Below are 22423 nucleotides of genomic sequence, written 5' to 3'. Positions count from 1 at the left end.
CACCCTTCAGCCTCAGGATGCTCCAGGAAAAAAATCCCCAGCTTATTCAGCATCTCTCTAAAACTCAAAACCTCCAACCCCAGCAGCCACCTTGTAAAACTTTCCTGTACCCTCTCAGTTTTAACCACATCCTCCCCATAACGAGGAGACTAGAATTGTATGCAGTATTCTAAAAGTGGCCTAGCCAATGTCCGATACAGCTGTAAGATGACGTCCCAATGCCCATACGCAATGTTCTTGCAATGAAGGCAGCCTTCTTCATTATCCTGTATACCTGTGGCTTCACCTTTAGGGAACTAAGCACCTGTTCAAGATTTTGTTTGCTGATAATGATGAAACCTGGTGTGAACTATTTTTGTCCGGAATAGCGTTCGGTCAAGCAAATTGGTCACCTTCATGGTTTAAATTTAGTATTCATACATTTGTGATAACAAGGTGTAGAGCTGGATGAACACAGCAGGCCAAGCAGCATCAGAGGAGCAGGAAGTCTGATGTTTTGGGCCTAGACCCTTCTTCAGAAAATCTAGGTCTAGGCCCAAAACGTCAGCTTTCCTGCTCCTCTAAAATGCTGCTTGTCCTGCTGTGTTCATCCAGCTCTACACCTTGTTATCTCAGATTCTCCAGCATCAGCAGTTCCTACTATCTCTGCATCAATTCATACATTTGTGATAGTTTGTGCATTGGTGGAACTTGAATATCAGTGCATTATTCCCAGTTGTGTCCTGACACTCTCAGTTAAATAATAACTCTATTGTAGTGCTTCATTCCAACACAACTGATCAGAGCCAGCATCTCTATCATAGTCTAAAAGGTTATGTTACGAGGGCAGATTGCGCTAAGTCAGTGGCTTTGCATTTGATGTATTACTGCAAAAAATACTTCTGACTAAAGTAATAACTGATTGAATGGAAGGGACAGCAACATGGGTGTGAAATTCACTAAGTGAGAGATCAGTGTTTCATGGATTTTCTTTGTGTGGACGAGAAGGAGGCTTGTAGTGGAGTTCCCAAGGAATCAGTGCTGGAATGCTTACTTTTCTGATGTGTATTAAAGACTTAGTGTAGAGGTTTAAAAGGAGCTTTGTGGAATGGGTGCAAGGTGTAGTTCGTTTTGGTAGGAAGAACATGGAGAGATGATATAAAACAAAGGGCACAACCCTGAAGCAAATGTAGGAACAGAGAGACCTTGGTGACTATGTCATTGATGGTAGCAGCCCAAGGTGAGCAAACTGTTAATAAAACATACTATACGTTTAGGAGATAGTAGGAACTGCAGATACTGGAGAATCTGAGATAACAAGGAGCAGAGCTGGATGAACACAGCAGGCCAAGCAGCATCAGAGGAGCAGGAAAGCTGATGTTTCAGGCCTGCTGTGTTCATCCAGCTCTACACCTTGTCATTCTCTAAACTATATGTTTAATTTTATTAGTAGGGGCATAGAGAGTGAGACCAAGCAGGATATTGTTGAACTTGTACAGGACTACACTTGAGAAATATTTAATTGGTTGTAAAGGGCTGACAGTAGCAAAATGTGCTACATAAGTGGATTCTTTAGAGCAGCAAGTCATCATTTGCTGCTGTTACAGTGAGGCGATTCCTTGTCTTCACCTGATGGCACTGCAAAATGGCAATGGAGTTTCTCTCCTGAGCCAGAGCTCATACGCTCTAACTTCTTTCCTTTTCTCTTTTCTTGTTTTGTTGTTTTTGCGTGGGGTGCCTCGAGTGAACTCTTACTTATTTTCTGGGACAAGCATGGGACCTGGCATCAGAATCGGTGGGTAGCCTAAGCCGGAAAAAACAGCCCCTAAGAATTGGTAACTTTATTGTTGGTTGGGTCCAGTGTAGATGGCAGTGAGGGGGTGGAGGAGGGATAGTGGCACACATAGCATTGATGGTAATGAGCTGACTCAGGACTGTTAGATTCCCTTTAACCTCTATCTTTCTATTTTCTTTTCTCTTTTTCTTATTTATTTGACATGGTGCCAGACAGTGGAGACATGGGAAAAGCCTTTCACTACATTTTACTATTTTCTCACTGTGCAATATATGTGACAATAAATTCAATATAGTGCATTTCTCATTTATCTGCTAGGTCTCCCTTCACCAACAGTGAAGAGGTCCCTGGACCGTATGACCGATTGATAGCCAGAAGGAGGCGCTCTTTGTCTCATCTTCCAGATGCCTGTCAAGCAGATGTACCTCCCTGCCTATTCCCCAAAGGCCTGGAATGGGGCCAGTCTGATGTGAACCTCACGGCCTGCCTGTTGGACAGTGGGAAGAAGCGGGCACAATTGGTGGACCACCTGAAAGAGGCACACCAGCTTTTGGAGGGGCAGTCTGAACAGCTGAGGAAACGCAACGGTCAACTGTTGGAGAGCAAAGCCAAGATTGAGTTGCTTTCTGCCAAACAGAAAGTAAGTGAGGTGCCTACTGTTGTTTGTTCTCAGTCCCTTGTGTACACGCTTTCAAATTTAATTTGGGTAAGATCTAAATCTAGGTCTTAAGCCCATGACTTTCACCATGCAGAAGAACAAAGGGTTAATGGTAATCTCCCCACCCCCAACCTCATCCCATGGACCGAGCCTCCCTCTCAGCCCCGCCTCCTTGACCTGCCTGTCATCTCTCCTAATTACCCACTCCTCCCACCTCACTGACCAACTCCCACCATTGCCTACCTGCACTCACTATCACCGCCCCACCCTTCCTCTTATTACAGAGCCCCCTCTCCCTCCCCTGTTTCTGAAGAAGGGTTCAGACCCGAAACATCAACTTTCCTGCTCCTGTGATGCTGGCCTCCTCCAACTCATCTAAAATGTTAATGGTAGTTGTCTTTTCCCTAGGATGGTGGATTTCAAGACTGCGGGACATATTTTTAACATGAGAGGAGAGAGATTTAAAGAAGACAGGAGGGGCATTTTGTTTTACACAGAGGGTGGTTTGCAAGGGGAATGAACTTCCTGAGGAAGTGCTGCATGTGTGTACAATGATAACTTTGATACACACTTGGGTAAGTACATGAACAGGAAAGGTTTGGAGGGGTATGGGCCAGGAGCAGACAGGTGGGACTAGTTTAGTTTGGGATTATGGTTGGCATGGACTGGTTGGACTGAAGGGTCTGTTTCTGTGCTGTATGTATCTATGACTCTATGATAAAGCAACACCTGTAAGTTCACCCCCACCAAATTACACCCCATTCTTACTGGAAATAAATGTTTCTAAAGAAGGGTCCCGACCTGAGATGTCAAGCTTTCCTGCTCCTCTGATGCTGCTTACCCCGCTGTGTTCATCCAGCTTCACACCGTGTTATCTCAGATTCTCTGGTATTGGCAGTTCCTACTATCTCTGGAAATAAATGTTGTTTCATTACCATTGCTGGGTCTTAGAAACAGAAGATATTAGCAGGGATAGGCCATTCAGCCCCTCAAGCCTGCTCTGCCATTCATTATGACTGCAACTGATCATCAAGCTCATTATCCTAATACCACCCCCACCCCCATCCCTTTCATCATGAGCTCCTCCCTGAAAACAGATAATATTTTAGCCTCAACCAATTTCCATGGGAGAGAATTCCACGGGCTCACTACTGTCTGGGTGAAGAGATTTCTCCTCATTAACATTGAAGATCCCCAAGGCCAGTAAGTTCAGGAAGGCAGCTCACCGTCAGCTACCCGAGGGCAACTGGGACAGGCATTAAATGTTGGCCTTGCTAGTGGTGCCCATGCATATGAATGAATTTTCTTAAATCAAAGCCATCTTCTTTCTTGAAAATCTCATAAGGATTTAAAGAGAAGGTTCATTACCCAGAGATTTTTATTTCTTTATTAATTTTCTTATAATTTTTAGCAATTGGAAAATTCAATTTCTCAACTAGAAGGGGAGAAGAACATGCTGGAAATGTCACGACTTGAAGATCAGAAGAGAGGTGGAGTGCTGCAGGATAAGTAAGATGGCTTGGTGTTCCATGTGTTTCGTTGGTGTAGGTTTGCATTGGGTTAATGCTTGGCGCATTGTCTCTATGTTGCTGATTGCTGAGGTTCCCTGAATCAGCTTATCCAGCCCTGCGCTCTGCTCTAAGCTATTGACTCTTCTAAGCCTAATGGCTTTGAATGAAGCTATTTGGTCCATTCTGCCTGAAGAGGCTCTTTGAATGTCTCATCCATTTTGCCCCACTCCCTCTGCTTTCCCCAGTAATCCCTGCAAATGTTTTTCTTTCCAAGTATTCTTCCAATTCTTTTTGCTCGTTACTATTGACTCTCCTGCCTTTTCAAGCAGCTCATTCCAGAGCCTAACGACTCATGGTGTTCATTTTTAAAAAAGGAAAAATTATCCTCATCGTTCCTCTGGTATGTTTAAATCTGTATCTTCCAGTTACCAAAGTCCACCCTTCAGTGAGAAATGTTCACATTTAATCAGTCTGTGAAGATACCTCATGATTTTAATCTCCCCCATTTAAACCTCTTCTTTTACTTCCTCTACTTCTATCAATGGAATCCCAGTGTCATTGCTCATCATGCTTTAGAGATCTGAAAAGCGAACATACAGCTCAGGATCAGGCCCTTCAAACCACCAAGGCTGTGCTGATGCATGACACCTTTCTAGGCTGAAAATCTTTTGCCTCTCTGCTGTCCATATCACTGTATTCCCTACCTATTCTGTCAAGATGCATCTTAAATGTTGCTACAGTGTCTGCTTCTACGATCTCTTCTGGCAGCACATTCCAGGCACTTACCACTTTCTGTGTTTAAAAATAAAACTTGCCTCTCTCATCTCCTTTAAGCTCACCTTATTTTACTTTAAAGTTATGTCTCCCAGTTATTGACGTTTCTGTCTTGGGGAAAAAAACTCTGACTATCTGTTTTTTCTGTTTCTATTTTTTCTCCTAATTTTGTAAATTTCTATCAGGTCGCCCTTTAACCTTTGGCGTTCAAGTGAAAATAAACCCAGTTTGTCCAACCTCTTCTCATAGTTAATACCCTCCAAACCAGAAAACATCCTGGTAAACCATTTCTGCACCCTCTCCAAAGCTTCCACATCCTTCTGGTAGTGCGGGTAACCATGACTGTACATAATGTTCCAACTAAAATGAAGGTTTCTGCCGTTTACTGTATAGTTCCCACCTGCATCAGACCTTCCGTCACCTTGCAATTGTCTGAATTAAACTGTTGGCCCTTTTTCAGCCTACCTCTATCCTGCAAGAAAAAGTAGGCATTTAAGTAAAACCTTTCCTGACCCCTGGACAAATTGAAGTTTATCAAAACAGCTGTACTTCAAAATGTTGTAATTTATGAAATGGTAGTCCATTTGCTCACAGCAAGTTCCCTCCAATAACAATGTGATAATGATCAGATTGTCCATTCTTCTCTGATAGTGGCTGAGGGGATATATTCCTGACTAGGACACTGGAGATAATTCCTCTGCTTTCTCTTCAAAGCAGTCACATGGGGTCCTTACATTGAATGGATAAAGCAGTCTGAGTCTCGGTTTCACATCTCATGAGAAAGATAGCACCTCAGACAGTGCAGCATTCCCTCAGGTTTACATGCAGTAGATCAACATGTGTTAGGTGCTCAGGCCCATGCAGAGGACCCTGAGCCCATGGGTGCCAGACTTGGCAATGAGAGGGCTACCCACTAAGAGGAGGTGATGGCCTAGAGGTATTATTGCTGGACTGTTCATCCAGAGGCCCAGGAATATTGTGGGGACCTGGGTTTCAATCCAGCCATAGCAGATTGAATTGAATAGAAAAAGAAATCTGGAATTAAGAGTCTAATGATGGCCATGAATCCATTGTCGATTGTTGGGAAAAACCCATCTGGTTCACTAACGTTCTTTAGGGAAGGAAACTGCCATCCTTACCTGGTCTGACTTACATGTGACTCCAGACCCACAACAATGTGGTTGATTCTTAACTGTTTTCTGGTCAGTTAGGGATGGGCAATAAATGTTGATTTAGCCAGTGATGCCCCTTTCCTGCGAATGAATAAATAAAAGAAATGCCAGGGACAGATAAAGTGGTGGTGGTGGGGCTACATTCAGCATCTAGTTGTGAATGGTACTGCTTCCTTGTGAGATGAAACATTTGTTGCTGTGCTTAGGGTTTTGCATCTGGAGGCAGAAATGGCCAAAACAAAATCATCTCTGGATCTCATCAGCAGCAGCCACGGGCCTTCGCCTCCCCCTCTCTCATTCCCCTCGGCCAAACTGGAGGATGGAGCTTTGAAACAGGTGAGCACTATTGCGATGTCTTATGCTTGTAGCCTTCCTTACTTCTGAATATTGGTGAACCTTGGGTCCCATGTTTGACATTGCACCTGGAAAGGTGGGAGACCTGGCTGCACACAAGCAGGCCATTTCTTGACACCACATCTGGGACACTGTGTACAGTTTTGGCCCCATTACTTAAGGAGGGATGTTCTTGTTGTGGACAATGTCCACTGGGCTAATTCCTGGGATGAAGTGTTGCACATTATGAAAAGCATTTGAGCTTTATGCCATTGGAGGTTAGAGCAATGAGAGGCAATGCAATTGAAACATACATGAGGGGCTTGGACAGGGTAAATAGACAACGGGCTTTTCCCCAAGGTGGGGGATTCCAAAGCCTGAGGGCATAGCTTTAAATTGAGACAGGAAAGATTTAAAAGCGACCTAAGGGGCAACTTTTTCATGCAGAGGGTGGTGTGTGTATGGAACGATCTGCCAGGGGAAGTGGTGGAGGCTGGTACAATTACAATATTTAAAAGGCATCTGGATGAGTACATGAATAGGAAGGGATTAGAGGGATATGGACCAAATGCTGGAAAATGGAACTAGATTTATCTAGGATATCTGGTTAGCATGGGTGAATTGGACCAAAGGGTCTGTTTGCATGCTGTACAACTCTATGACTCCATTTAAGATTCTGAGGGTATTTGACTGGGTGGATGTTGAGAGGATGTTTCCTGTCACGGGGGCACAGTTTAAAACAGAGAGGTCTCCCATTAAGGACAAAGATGGGCAGGAATCTTTCCTCCCAAACGGATGTTAGACTGTAAAACTCTTCTCAAGCACTGCACACTGCCATCAAATAGATTCAAGATGGAGTAAGAATGATTTTTGATCTACAAGGGAGTCCAAGGTTTTGGGGGAGAGACAGGAAACCAGGGTTAAGGCTACCTTCAGATCATCCGTGATGCTACTGAATGGCAGAACAGGTTCGACAGGCTGAATGGCCTGTTGCTGCTCTTGTTTCTTGCAGTGATTATTGTTTCAGTCAAGACAGGCATAGCGGATCAATGACCTCCTTCTGTATTGGAATCGTCCATTATTCCATGACAAACTGGAAGAAGGAAAAGGTTATTGGTGGTGGGTGTAGGGGAGACAGACAGGAAGGTGGAGTCATGGCAACAGACTGACCAATCCCACACAGTCCCTCAATACTGCAGTTGAGTGCCACTGCGTTCATGCCAATGAGTGGGATTTGAGCCCGAGCCTTGTGACTCAAAGGCACATGCTTAGTTCTGAGCCTTGGCTGAAGCATGCAGACTTAGTGCACAATTAAACTAAACTGATGCTTGTTCAATTGTCATCCAACTGTACAGGACATTGGTTAGGCCACTTTTGGAATACTGCGTTCAATTCTGGTCTCTCTGCGACAGGAATGATGATGTTGTGAAATTTGAAAGGGTTCAGACAAGATTTACAAGGATGTTGCCAGGGTTGGAGGGTTTGAGTTATAGGGAGAGGCTGAATAGCCTGGGGCTATTTTCCCTGGAGCTTTGGAGGCTGAGGTTGGGGGTGATGGGTGAACCTTCCTGAGATTTATAAAATCATGAGGGACATCGCAACGGTGAATAGCCAAGGTCAAAAACTGAAAGAACTGTGGATGCTGTAAATCAGAAACCGAAACAAAAACTGCTGGAAAAGCTCCGCAGGTCTGGCAGCATCTGTGCAGAGAAATCAGAGTTAACGTTTCGGCTCAAGTAACCCTTCCTGGGAATTGTGGACGTTCTGAGGAAGTGTCACTTGACCTGAAACGTTGACTCTGATTTCTCTTCACAGATGCTGCCAGAACCCCTGAGCTTTTCCAACAGTTTCTGTTTTGGTTTCTGTTTTACAGCAACCGCAGTTCTTTCGGTTTTAATTTTGAATAGCCAAGATCTTTTCCTCTGGATAGTGGAAAGTAGAAAGGTTTAAGGCAAGGAGAGATTTAAAAGGGACCTAAGGGGCAACTTTTTCACACAGAGGGTGGTACATGTATGGAATGAGCTGCCAGGGAAAGTAGTGGAGGCTGGTACGATTTAACAGGCATCTGGATGGGCATTTGAATAGGAAGGATTTAGAGGGATACGGGCCAAATGCAGGCGAATGGGACGCGATTAATGTAGGATATCTGGTCGGCATGGACGAGCCGGACCAAAAGGCTTGTTTCTGCTCTGTACAACTCTATTACTCCATCCACACACTCTAAAACGCCTGAACGTTTTAGTTTTGTTTCCTAATTTGAGTGCCAGTAATAATACCCCTAATTCCACATGCCTGAAATTAATGCAGGCTAGACCATGGATCAGGCCACACTGGGAAAATGTGCCCGTTCTCGACTCTGATTATCAAAAGGAGCAAAATCCACTTTTCCTGCATTGGCTGCATTCCTCTCATTCAGTGTGACTTGGACAACCCAGGGGCTTTGTTTACTTGCTTTGCAGGCTAGTCTACTCATTCAGAGCCAGGCATGTCTGAGCTTGTTCCTTTTCAAAGAGTCTGACCTGTTGGGTTCCTGTTTAACAGCCAAGGCCTGGGAAACGTGATATGGTTCAAGAAACGACAGCTCTGTCACTTCCAACATGCCTCTCCTGCATCCACGTATCTGATAAAGCTCACGACTCGTCTTGTTTTATGTCCCGCTGCCCGCCCCCCCACCCCGCCCACCACCACCCTCCTCCATTGTCCTTTACTCACCGTTGGATTTGGTTGATTTTGCCTGGTGGGTTGCCGGGGAGAAGGATGGCTTGTTACGGGAGCTGCAGTCTGTGCGGGACACCCTTCGAATATATCAAGAACGGGTGAGGAGCCTGGAGGAGGAGCGAGACAAAGCCAGAGAAGACTTGAGAAGCTTTGAGGAGGTTGGTCTACCTTTTACAGAGTGCCCCCTTTTCGGGTAGTTTTGGGTTTCATAGAATAGTATAGGACAGAAGGAAGCAGTTCAGCCCATCACATCTGTGCCAGCTTCTTTGAAGGAGCTATTCAATTAGTTCAGCTTCCTTCCTATTTCCTCAGAACCCTGCAAATACGTATCATTCTTACTTTTCAAATGTATGTCTGATTCTCTTCGAAAATTACTACAAAATCTGCTTCCACTGACTTTTCAACCAAATCCTAGCAACTGGCTGTGTGTTTGAAAAACATCTTTATCTCCACTCTGCTGCTTTTGTAACTTGCCTTTTAAATCTCCGTGTTGTCGGGATGATGGTGGTGGTGTCTGGGATGTTGTCTGATTGTGTGAGTATGACTGTGTCAGGCCAGTCTGTGAGATAGCTTTCCCCATTTGGGCACTAACTCTTTCGGTGCTGGGAAGGAGGACTGACAGGGCTGTGCTTGCTGTTGTCATTCACAGTGCCTGGGTCGATGCTGGGTGGTGTGTCTGGTTTTATTCTTTTGAGAACTGTTTGTGGCTGTGCCACAATAGAGTGGCCCTACAGCTGCCTCAGAGGGCAGTGAAGTGTCAACCGTATTGGACTCATCTGTCGGCCAGACCAGATATTGATGGCAGATTTCCTTCCCTGAAGGACATGAGTGAGCCAGATGGGTGCTAACACTGACGTTAGCTTTAAAGCCGCTTTTAGAGCATGTAACTATGCCACTAATTTCCCAAGTTTCCTTCATCAGGCTCAACACTTGACACTCATGACAACCAATCAGGCCAATCAACGACTGAATGATTCCTTGCGAGCACAGACGGGTCTGCATGATGAGGTGAATCAGCTGCGCCTCAAGTACAGTGAAGTCAGTTTGGTAATTATGTTTTCACAAAATATTACCTTCAGAGCTGCCAGAGTGGCCCCAGGTGTGGAAAGCAGCCTCCCCCACCAACTCCTAGACTTGGTTACTAAACCTGTCTGCCTGCGAGGGGGGCAGGGGAGCAATACTGCAGCCGAGACTTGAGTCCTCTGCCATGGCAAGACACATGTTTTCTGTTTGGGGTCAAGGTTTCTCCGCCTTGCCCCTCTCCCTTTAGTCCGGGGCAACTGTTGTCATTGTCTAATTCCTGCTCCAACATTCGTCCTTTAACACAATGCAGGGCACAGCGCCAGTTCTGCAGAGAGAAGGCTGAGGAGGGGCCTAAGAGAAGGCTTTCCAGTTTTGGAAGTGATTTTTGCAGTGTACTGGAAGGTAGGCTCCCATTTTACCGACAGCTTTTCCACCTATCCTTTGCAGGAGAGAGGTGTGCTCTCTTCGAAATCAGTGAGACTGGAAGAGACCGTGGCCAACCTGAGAACGCAACTAACAACTGCAACAGCAGACAAAGACCGATTACTGCAGGTACTAACTTTTCGACAGAGTTTAGTTAAGTCTGAGCGAAGGCAAATTGCAACAAGCTCCATCATCTTTTCAGTTCAGTATTTTCCCCCACTGCCCCCCTGTTGGTTTATTGTGTTTTGTAGGCTTGGTACAAAGATCAGACTTCAAAGGCGTTGCACCATTAAATAGCCATAATTGTGAAAGCGATAGAATTTAGCTAACGCAGGCTACTCACAGGTGAAGAGTCAGAAGACAAAAACAGAAGTTGCTGGAAAAGCTCAGCAGGTCTGGCAGCATCTGTGAAGAAAAGATCAGAGTTAACGTTTTGGGTCCATTGACCTTTATTCTGTGTGTGTGCGTGTGCGTGTGTGTGTGTGTGTGATTGAAGAGTTGGATTGGGGGGGCGCGGGGTTAGCTTTTTAATTAGCCACGACCTCATTAAATGGCAACAGATTACAAGGAGCTGAATGGCCTCCTGTGTTCCAATGTTTCTCAATGAGAAGATTGAAGTCTATTGGTATCAACCATTTGAGTCGTTTGCAAAGCAACAGGAGCTCTGGTTCCAATCTTAATATGTGGTCCCTCATCAAAAAGCTCCATCCACCCTACATAGCTTGTATCCTCCTGTATGAAGTGAATTCAATAAAAGGAGTAATTTGCCAAGTTGGAGAATCTCTCTCACATGTTGAGTGTTCATATACAGTGTCCTTCCTCGATTTCAAAATGGTGATTAACAGGATTGTATTGTTTCACATTCCTTCGCTGTATGGCAACCCAAACCTCTCCAAATGAGGAACGATACAGGGAAGAAGGAGCCATTCAAAAACAGAAATTGCTGGAAAAACCTGTGAAGGGAGAAAACAATGTTTTGAGTTTAGTGTGACTCTTCAAGAAGAAGAAGATTCTGAAGCAGAGTCATTTTAGATTCAAAATTCTGTGTTTTCTCTCTCTCTCCACAGATGCAGCCAGACCTGCTGAGTTTCTCCAGCAGTTTTCATCTCAGATTTCCAGCATCTGCAGTTCTTTGCTTCGTTATGCTGCGTAAATAATTTTTTTCATGTTTTCCCTTCAGCTGTTTTGCCAATTAGTTTTGAGTTTGTGTCACACCGGTCCTGATTGCCCTTCCTGCCTGTGGGAAGAGTTTCTCCTCCTTTACTCTACTCAGGGTCGACTCGAAACTGCCCCCCCAAAACGCTTGACCGAGCTGCTTGGTTCGAAGGTGATTGAGAATGGGTAGCAAATGCCAACCTTGCCAGTAATGCCCCCATTGCACAAAAGACCAAAAAAAAGTTAGTGTTAAGCATATGCAACTGTAGCATGAGTTTGTCACAAAGTCCATGCCCAGTTGAAGAGTTTTTAGCAGACATGGTGGATGTAATTTATTATGGATTGATTACGGCCGCAAAATTGGAGTTTTGCAGCTTGGAAAGAGGCCATTCAGCCCATTGTGTGCATGCCAGTCATCAAGTAGCTATCTATTTCAGTCCCATTGTCCAGAAATTGGCCTGTTGCCCTGTATACTATGGCACTTCTAATAATCATCCAAATATTACTTAAATGTGTGGTAGCTGAGGAGTCTATTAAAGTCAACATGGTCCCAAAGGAACAGAGAGCTGCTCTCCCAATGGAGGGAATTGACTGGTGGTGATTTTAACCTGAGGGTGACCACACCTCAAGCATTGGGAGAAGTTGAGAAGGAACCTCAGCTGGTATGGGAATGGAATCTGTGCTGTTGGCTTCACTCTGCATCACGAGCCTGCTGTCTAGCCAACTGAGCTCACTGACCACCACAAACATTGTGGATATTAAAGAGAAACTGTTCCTATTAGCAGTAACCAGGGGACACAGACATAGGGTCACTGGCAGAGAAGCACAGGAAGATGAGAATTTGTTGGTGCTGGAAGACACTGCCAATGGTGGAAGCAGATTGGGTCATGACATTCAAAAGGGGACAGGAGAAATTTTTGAAAAGGGCCATAAACTTATGACTGGGTGGTGCGATTAATTCAATAGCTCTTTCACAGAGCTGGTCCAGACATGAGGCCTCCTACATCTTCAGTGTTCTCATAAAATAATGAATTAGAATGGGTGAGATTTTAAAAAATGATCACATGAAAATCTGGCGACCCTAGGAGTTTGAGGTGGAGAATATGATGCCAGGCTAACGTTGGCACAGTGGGTGGATGAGAATCGGATTCTAATGTGGCTGAGTTTTGCAGGAAAAGCTGGAATTACACAAACAGGTCCGGCACTTGACTCTAGAATTGGAGCGAACCCTGAAAGGGAAGGAAGGCTTTGACGAGCAAGTTGCTGATCTGCATATGGAATTGGTGAGCACTAAATCTCAGGCCAACAGACAAGACCAGGAGAAAGTCTTGCTGCAAGAAAAACTAGCAACCATCAAACAGGTACACACCTCTGCGTTGGTTTTTAATATGACAAAAGTGACATTTAAATAAAAAGAATGGATTAGTGACGCTTAAGCACAAATTGACCAAACATTCTAGACAGGTAGAACTGAACAGAACAGAAGTTATATTAAATGTGTGTGGAACCTAGGCTTGAGCCAAACTTGGTCTTCTGGTTCTGGTCATCATCTGTTGAAAAGGAAATTTTCTGCAAGGTTTACACCAGAACTGAGAGATTAAACATATGAAGTGGAATTTTTATTTACTCACTCATGGGAATGAGGATGCTGGTGGCTAGGGCATTATTTATTGCCCAGAGAGCAGTTAAGAGTCAACCACGTTGGTGTGGGTCTGGGGTCACATGTAGGCCCAGACCAGTTAAGGTTGGCAGTTTCTCTCCCTAAAGGACATTAGTAAACCAGACGGGTTTTTACAACAATCAACAATGGTTTAATGGTCATCATTAGACTCTGAATTCCAGATTTTTATTGCATTCAAATTCCACCATCTGCCACAGCAAGACTGAAACCCAGAACATAACCTGAGTCTCTGGGTTATCAGTCCAGCAATAATACCGCTAGGCCATCATCTCTCCAATTGGCTGGTACTCTACTTTTCTAGAAAAAACGAGAAACTAAGGAATGATCGATGCAGATCTTAGAACTTTAGAACCATTCAATAGGTAGCTATTTAATAATTGAGGGAGACCAAAACTAAGAATCATAAAAATAAGATGCTCACTAATAAGGAAATTAGGAGACACTCTATAACCAAAGAGTGGCTAGAAATTGGAAGTTCATACCAGAAGGAGAATTCAAGATAAATAGGCGCACAATGCATTTAAAAGGAAGCTGGAGAAAGATGAGGGAGAAAAGATATCCTGATGGGTTTTGGTGAAGGTGGCTGGGAGGGTTGGGATAAGGTTGGGGTTACCCAGCAAGGGCCATTTCTTATTATTCATTCATGAGATGTGGGAGTCAAGCAAGGCTGCTGGTGGTGGTAGGGGAAATTGGGAAGAATTTGACCTCCAACATTACAAAACAAAGATGGTGGTAATGTCACTAGATTTGTAATTGAGGGGCCGGACTATTACTCTGGGCTTCCGCAGCTGGTGGAATTCTAAATTCAATTTATTCATTTGAAAGTGAAGGTTCGACTCAATGATAGTGATCGTGAAACCACTACCAATTGTTGCAAAAACATCAATGCCCTTCAGGGAGGGAAATACATCACTCATACCCGGCCTGGCCTACGTGTGACCCCAAACTCTGGCTGTGTGATTGATTTCAACAGATGGCACCTTGACAACGATGCCTGACCAAAAACAAACATTAGCATTAAGTGAGTGCAGCTGTAACACAAAGTCAATGCCCAAATGAGGAGTTTTGTAACATACAGAGTGAATGTAATTATGGATTGATTATAGTGTACGACCATAAGCTTGTAGAGTTTTTTTAGATCCAGCATTTATTGCCGAGAAGAGAGTCACATGTAGGCCAGACCAGGTAAGATGGCAGTTCCCCTCCCTAAAGGTCATCAGTGACCCAGATCTGTCTTTTTATGCCAATCAAAACTGGTCATCGTTAGATTCTTAATTCTAGATTAGTTTAGAATCCAAAATCCCTATAGTGCAGGTAGGGATCACTTAGCCCAATGAAGTTGCATTGTTAAGGACCAGACCAGAACCCCTCAGAAGGGTGCCGAACTTTTTCTTATTTTAAAGGTCAATGTAACATGCTGTGTTCTATAAGCAATAGGATTGGTAAAACTACTCAACATTAAGCAAAAGCAATGTGTTTAAACATTATAGTCAAAATACAACAAAAGAAAGAAGAACTTAGATTAATGTAGTTCTTGGAAAACTCAACAGAATGGTAGATGTAGTGAGTATTACTAATTAACTGATTCGATATAATAACATCTCATAAACACACCCCCTTGGCAAAAAAGTTAATTAGATTTGTCTCACAGGTAACTCAGAAGCAGAGAGAAACTCCTCCTTCTAGCTGTAACCCAGAGAAGGAAAAGATAACTTCTACTTCTCAAAACTCCAGCAGCTTCTAGTGAATCTCAAAGCTAAAAAAAACTAAAAACTCAAAATCCTGGTCTGAGAGCTGGCCACACCCATTCGGGCTGCCACTGTTGTTCCAATTTTCAAAAAAGATCCCAAGGACTCTCAAGCAGTTTACTTTTCTGGCATTCCCAGGAGACAGCTTTTCACCTCTGTCTTAAAATCCTCTCAGGATAAAATAACCTCTTAAGCCATAGCATCATCACGTCACCAAACCTCTGAAAGGTAACCCATCAGACCTACACATTTAGCATGGCTAATCCACCTAATATGCATATCTTTGGACTGCAGGAACAATCTGGAAGAAATATACACAGATACAGGGAGAGTCTACAAATTCCACACAGAGTGTTACCAAGGTTGGAATTGAACCCAGATCCCTGGCACTATGAGACAGCTGTGCTAACCACTAAGCCACTATGCTACCATTTTATTGCATCAAAAATTGGTGGGATTTGAAGCCAGGACATGACTTGGGTCTCTGGCTTGCGAGTCAAATGATTGCATTCCCAGACCCCTCCATTTGGGCTGAACGGCCTGTTTCTGTGCTGACAATGCTCTGGGAGTCTGGAAAAAGCTTTATCTCTGTAGCTGGGGTTTCCGGTTTTCTCTTTCAGCAGGAGGGTTTGAGTTTTGAGGGTCCCTGAGGGCGCTGTCTCACTGTGCTCTTTCATCCTCAGGTGAACGACAGGCTGACCTCGGAGCTCGGTGAGTCCCGGCAGAGGCTAGGGCTGTGCCAGGACCAGCTCCACCAACTCCAGGCCGAGAAGACCATCTTCAGCAACCAAATTGAAGCTCTGCAGATGGAGCGCAGCCACCTGGTCAGCCAGAAGGAGATGTTGCTGACCGCTGTCCAGGCAGAGGACAAGATGCACTTGGACGAGCTCCACACTCTGCGACGAAACTGCAAGGAGCTTCGGTAAACACGGGAAGGTTACTCAGCCTTGGCAGAATTCTTTTCCTCTTCTTTCCTAGGGGTTTGGGCATCATTGGCAAGGCCAGCATGTATTGTCCGTCTTTAATTGTTTTCAATCTGATTGGCGGGTGCCAGTCATTTTCATGGCTGTGGGTCTGGAGTCATGTGGAGGCCAGATGAGGTAAACTTGGCAGTTTTCCCTCCCCTAAATGATATTGGTGAACCCAAGGGGCTTTTACAATCAACAGCAAGGATGTGGTGGTGACTTTTTCTTCCCCCTGGAGCGTAGGAGGCTGAGGGGTGACCCTTATACAAGTTTATAAAATCACCAGGGGCACAGATAAGGTGAACAGCCAAGGTCTGTTCCGCAGGATGGGTGAGTTTGGAACTAGAGGGAATACGTTTAAGGGGAAGGATTTAAAAGGGAACTGAGGGACCTCAAGGTCACCCCTCAGCCTCTGACGCTCCAATGAAAAATGTCCCAGCCTATCCAACTTCTTAAAACTAAAACCCTCCACTCCCAGCAACATCCTAGCAATCTTTTTCTGTATCCTTTCTAGTTTAACAAATCCTTCCTATGGCAATGTATCAATTGGCAGAGCAAACTCGATGGGCTGAATGGCCTAATTCCACTCTGGTGTCTTCTGGTCTTAAAACACCCTACACCTTAGGATGGACAGATTGGCTGTAGACAAGGTGTACCCTACATTCATGGGAAATATGCTGGGGCTCAGAAGATTGAATCACAAGGAGAGACGTAGAGTCCAACCAGTCCATGCCAAACATAGTCCCAAACTAATCTAGTCCCACCTGCCTGCATTTGGCACATATACCTCCAAATCTTTCCTATTTATGAACTTATCCAAAGTCTTTTAAATGTTGTGGCTGTACCTGCATCCACCGCTTCCTCTGGAAGTTCATTCCACACACGGACCACGCTCTGAGATTTTTTTAAAAAAAGTTGCCCCTCATGTCCTTTTAAATCTTTCTCCTCCCACCATAAAAATATGCCCAGTAGTCTTGAAAGTCCCACCCTACAGAAAAGAGACCTGCCATTCACCCTATCTAAACCCCTCATGATTTTATATAACTCTGCAAAATCCCCCCACAACCCCGTATGCACCAGTGAAAAAAATCCCAGGATCTCCATACATCTCAAACCTTCCATTCATGGAAACACCCTGGTAAGTCTTTTCTGAACCCTCTCCAGCTTAATAATATCCTTGCGAGAAGAGGACCACCAGACCTGGACACAGTGCTCCAGAAGGGGCCTCACCAATGTCCTGTACAAACTCAACATTATTTCCCAACTCCTACAGTCAAAGATCTAAGCATTTCAAAAGTGGACCTGGTCAAGCCATGCAAAGTGTTGAAAGGATTCAATAAGGGAGATACTGAGAGGTTGTTTTCTCTGGTGGGGGAAGGCTGCACAAGAGCCCACAGCGCATCTCTCCAAGTTGGGCTGTTTAGGAAAAGAAATATGTAGTACTTTTCCGTACAAAGGGGTGGGAACTTGCTCTCCTCGAGGCTTAAATGTTCAGGAAATTGGAAATTTGGAGACTGAAATGGCAATTTTTAAATTGTTTTATTGAGTGATAAGGCGGGAATTGGAGTCGAGATACCGATCAGTCACAATGTAATGGGGAAATGGTGGTTTATAAATGACTCCTGTCTGCTCAGAGGTTTGAATAACAAGATGACCGGGGGGTATTTGAGGGAACCTATTTTAAAGGAACCGATTAATAAACTATTAACCTCACGGCACAACTACTTGCTCAGGTGGGTATAAAAGACCCCTGTTTGAACAAGAAGAGCAAAGGGAGATTTCATTGTGTGCTGCCTAGTATTTATCTTCTCCAAGAAAGAGCCGAATCTGGTTATTATCATGTTGTTGTTTGTGGGAGCTTGCTGTGCACAATTTGACTGCCATGTCTTTGATGTTCTAACAGTGGCTGCAAAGTGCCTCCTCAGCTGCTAAGCACTTTGAGATATGGTTCCCTATGTCTTCCTTCTTTCACTCTCTCTGTTTATGTTTGTTGACCTGCCTTTCTGTCTCTCTTTCTCCCTTTCTCTCTATCTGTCGCTCTTCACCCCCACCTCTGTATCTCTCTCACCCCCGTCTCTGTATCTCTCTCTCCCCCCCACCCCCTTCTCTCTGTATCTCTCTCTCCCCCCCACCCCCTTCTCTCTGTATCTCTCTCCCCCACCGCTCCCTCTCTGAATCTCTCTTCCCCCCTCCCCCCTCTCTCCCTGTGTATTTCTCTCCCCCCTCTCTCTGTATATCTCTCTCCCCCCACCCTCTCTGTATCGCTTTCTTCCCCATTCCCCTCTGGCTGTATCTCTCCCGCCTTGCCCCCGGTCTCTGCATCACTCTGCTCCCTCTTCCCACCCCCCCCCCCCCCCCGTATTTCTCTTCCCCCCACCCTCTGTATTTCTCTGTTCCCCTACTCCTCTTCTCTGTATCTCTCTCACCCCCTCCCGGCGTGCCCTCTGTATCTCTCTCTCTCTCTCTCCCCGCCTACCCCTCTCTCTATATCTCTCTTGCCCCCCCTGCACCTCTCTGTATCTGTCTTCCCCCACTCCGTATCTCGCTTTACACCTCTCTCTGTATCTCTCCCTTCTCCCCCTTCCCCCACCTCTGTATCTGTCTTCCCCCCCCCCCACCCCCCAGCCCCACTTCCCCTCTCCATACTCAATGTTGAATCTGTCTGATTTACACCAAGCCCTTGTGCTCCCCAGGGCCTCAGAAGCTGAACTGAAGGAGAACAGGGGGCGTCTGGAGGTCGAGTTGCAGCAGAAGGCTGAGGAACTCACTGCTGTTACTCTGGAACAACATCAGATTGCACAGTACTGGAAGGGCAAATGGCAAGAAACCGTGGCAGCTCTCAACGCCAAAGAAAAGGAGCTTCGACTGGCCATTGTGAAACACTCACAAAAGAATGAGAAGGTCCGGAACTCTCTTTTTTCAAACAGGGTTGGCCTATGTGCTGAGGAACAATAATGTAAATCAATTGTAATGATAACAGTTGCACCCCATATGGAGGCTAGGAATGCTGCAGCTACTCACTCCCCTCGTGAATTCCCAGAGCCTGTCCACCATCCACAAGTCACAAAATTAGGAATGTAATGGAAAACCCCACTTGCCTGGATGGGGGAAGCTCCAACAACATTCAATGTCAAAGCAACCCACTTGATTGGCACTCCATCCACAAGCACCTGCTCCTCCACCACCAACACTCAGCAGGGTGTGCTATCTACAAGATGCACTGCAGAAAGTCACCAAAGATCCTCAGGCAGCACCTTCCAAACCCATGACCACATCCGTCAAGGTGGTCTCGGGCAGCAGGTACATGGGACACCCCCGCTGCTGCCTGAGAATTTCCCTCCTGGCCACTCACCATCCTGACTTGGAATTATAGCACAACTTCTTCATGTCATCGGGTCCAAATCCTGGAATTCCCTCCCTAATGCATTGTGGGTCAACCCACAGTAGGTGGACTACAACGGTTTACGAAGGCAGCTCACCAACACCTTCTCAAGGGCAACTAGGGATGGGCAATAAATGTTGGGCCCAGCCAGCGACACCCGTATCCCACAAAATGAATAGAAATTGAACCTGGAAGTGAACCTGCTGAGTTTCACCAAGAATTTCTATTTTGATTTGTTTGAGATCTCCAGCATCCAAAGTTCTTTATTTATCTGTCTATCAATCTCCATTGATGCATCTTGACCTGCTGAGTTTCTCCATTACTCTCTGTTTGTTTCACATTTCCAGTATCCGTGGTGTTTTACTTTTATTAATCAATAGTGCGTTCGCTTTTCATAGCACGTGTGGAGGCAGAAAGATACAGTCGTAAAACTGTACAGCAAGGAAAAAGACCCTTTGATCCACACAAAATGAGTTAAAAACAGAGCAGTGGGAGTCATTCATCAAGCATGGGGATAACTCACTGATTCGGGGACCTGCGTAAGGTCCCGAATTTGTTACCCCTGAAAAAGTGTTGCAGCTAAATCATCCATAGGAAGATGTCCTGTCAAGTAAGTAGCAGCTCTGCCTCTGAGACTGAAGTTCTGGGTTCGAGTCCCAAACCAGTGCTTTGTGGCTGTGGAAGGTGTGTTCGTAATGCAGGTTAAACAGGTTGAGAATCAGCTTCTGAATCCTTCCAACATGCACCAATGGCAGCCAGTAAGAACAGGAGAGAGTGCGCTGAGCTATGTAATGAATGGGAATTGGAGCCTCAGCCCAAACCATCTGTTGCTCCAGGCTACAGCACGCGTGTAAAAGTGCATGAGCAATAACACACCACTAACATCTCTTGTTTCCTTCAGTTATTTACATTCCGGTTGGGGTGTTCGGAATTATATGAAAAGGTTATGGTGAAATAAATTATGTGGAACTGCATGTGATCATCGTCAACTTAACACCGTCATCGAAAGAACAGAGAGAAACTTTTGAGGAAAAGCTTAGCTTTTAATGCAAAAGTATTTGTTAGAATGTCAGAGCATGATTAACAGCTGGAGGCAAATTAAATAAAGGCCGTGCCAGAGAGGACATTGAGTATTGGAAAGCCAGAAAAGCCACAATGAGTGTTAGTAGTCTCTTGCTATGCTGTGTGCAGCCTGCTTCTAGAGTGGAGCATAAAACGCCTGACCTCCCTGTTTAATTTAGCTCAGTGATGCTGCTCCTATGATGGGCGTTGTGAAGTAATCCAGCCCTGAGCCAGACTGTCACAAGGCTGAGCTGGTTCGCACTGCTCACTGGTAAGGGGATAATTGTAAAAATGCTGCACTTCAACACAAGTTGAGTGTGTCCATGGATCAAATTTGCAGTTACATTGGAATTTTACCTGTGAAATGTCACTCTTAGAGAAGAATCATTGTTTTATGTTATGTGGGTGTGGGTGTTAGTCATATTTATTGCCTTCCCCCTAATTACCAGGATCACAGTTGAGGGTCTTCCTCAGGCTTTTCATAGCACGTGTGGAGGCAGAAAGATACAGTCATAAAACTGTACAGCAAGGAAAAAGACCCTTTGGGCAAGGTCCCTTTCCCTCAGGCTTTCTTGACTGTTTGACAGTTTCAGGGTCACTTTTGCTGTTACCAACTTGTCCTTTCACGTCCTTGAATATTCAAGGTTGAAACAGGCACGGTTTTAATCAGTGAGGGCATCAATAGTTATGGGAAAATGTTGAGGATTATCACATCAGCCATGAATGCATTGAATGGTGGAGCAGAGTCAATAGGCTGAATAGGCTAATTCTGCTCCTATGTTTTATGATTTTGTTTCCATTTGACAAGTTCTCATGGGAGCTTTGACTTGCCTGATCTACATATTCTGGCCTTGAGTGTTACCAGTTCCAGCAACTGACCACTTGCTCTCCCCCCCCCAGCATTTTCAGTTCTCGTTTAAGCAAAAGCAGCCATGGTGCTGTTTTAGACTGATGGCTGTTTTTCTGCTGGTTCCTTCCCGACCAACGTCCCTCTCTGCAGGCTGATTCACCGGGAGATTGTGAGAGCTTTGCAGCTGACCTGGAGGAGTTGTTTGAGCTGAGGGCCACTGTAACCAGGTACAATTTGTGTGTATGTGTGTGTGTGTGTGTGTGTGTGTGTGTGTGTGTGTGTGCGCGCGCGCACCACTTGAATAAACGGAATAGGAGGCCTTGGATAACAGTGTGGAGCTGGAGGAAAACAGCAGGCCAGGCAGCATCAGAGGAGCAGGAAAGTAGACATTTCGTGTCAGGACCCTTGTTTTAACAGCCTGGATGGGTGTAAGCAGTTCTCACAGATCAGGATTTCTCCATTTTTAGATTTAGCTTTAAGTAGCCACTATTGGGATCTCAAAACAGTGAATGTCTCCTGGCTGCTACTCTCTCTGAATTTTCTCTTGAGTTATTTTCCTCCTGGATTGGAGAACTGCATGTGAGAATTTGTGATAACAAAGTGTAGAGCTGGATGAACACAGCAGGCAAAGCAGCATCAGAGGAGCAGGGAAGTTGACATTTCGAGCGTCGATGTTTCATCAGAACTGAAGGGTCTAGTCCCAAAACGTCAGCTTTCCTGCTCCTCTGATGCTGCTTGGCCAGCTGTGTATGTCCACCTCTACACTTTGTAATCTCAGATTCTCCAGCATCTGCAGTTCCCATTATCTCTGTGAGAATCTATGTTGAGGGGTGTGTTTATACAATGTTATTATATTAGAACAGTTAATTAGTAACAGTTACTGTATCTTTTATTGTGTTAATTTGTCCAATAGAGTCAAGTGCCATCATTTACTTGGCAATAACATTAGGAACATGGTTCCTGTGAACTAATGCTTGGTGGCATTCAGTGGTATGATAGCTGGAGGCCTGAGGGGAAATCACAACACGACGTGCCATTATTTCTGACAAGGAAACATTTTTGCACCAAAGTACACAATTAACTGGGATCCTAGGAAACTGAGCCTGACCGCAGTTTTAATTTGAGGTTTCTGGGGAAGCTCAGCAGGCCTGGCAACATCTGTGGAGAGAAGCAGAGTTAACATTTTGAATACAG

At 45.0% G+C, this 22423-nt stretch overlaps 1 protein-coding gene across 2 annotated transcripts in view; it reads left to right on the top strand.

Annotated features, from left to right (window-relative positions):
* Positions 1 to 22423, top strand: part of LOC125446864 (trichohyalin-like) — a 114762-nt gene that overhangs the window by 16554 nt on the left and 75785 nt on the right. For both annotated transcript variants that reach the window (XM_048520816.2, XM_059640094.1), the window contains exons 3-12: positions 2093 to 2414; positions 3844 to 3941; positions 6096 to 6225; positions 8979 to 9098; positions 9862 to 9987; positions 10411 to 10515; positions 12714 to 12902; positions 15654 to 15892; positions 18629 to 18836; positions 21380 to 21456. In XM_048520816.2, coding sequence (XP_048376773.1) covers positions 2093 to 2414; positions 3844 to 3941; positions 6096 to 6225; positions 8979 to 9098; positions 9862 to 9987; positions 10411 to 10515; positions 12714 to 12902; positions 15654 to 15892; positions 18629 to 18836; positions 21380 to 21456 — 1614 coding nt within the window. The remainder of the gene's footprint in view (positions 1 to 2092; positions 2415 to 3843; positions 3942 to 6095; positions 6226 to 8978; positions 9099 to 9861; positions 9988 to 10410; positions 10516 to 12713; positions 12903 to 15653; positions 15893 to 18628; positions 18837 to 21379; positions 21457 to 22423) is intronic.

The sequence above is a fragment of the Stegostoma tigrinum genome, chromosome 36, assembly GCF_030684315.1.
Source record: "Stegostoma tigrinum isolate sSteTig4 chromosome 36, sSteTig4.hap1, whole genome shotgun sequence".
Lineage (NCBI taxonomy): Eukaryota > Metazoa > Chordata > Chondrichthyes > Orectolobiformes > Stegostomatidae > Stegostoma > Stegostoma tigrinum.
This window is presented reverse-complemented; position numbering and strand designations above follow the sequence as displayed.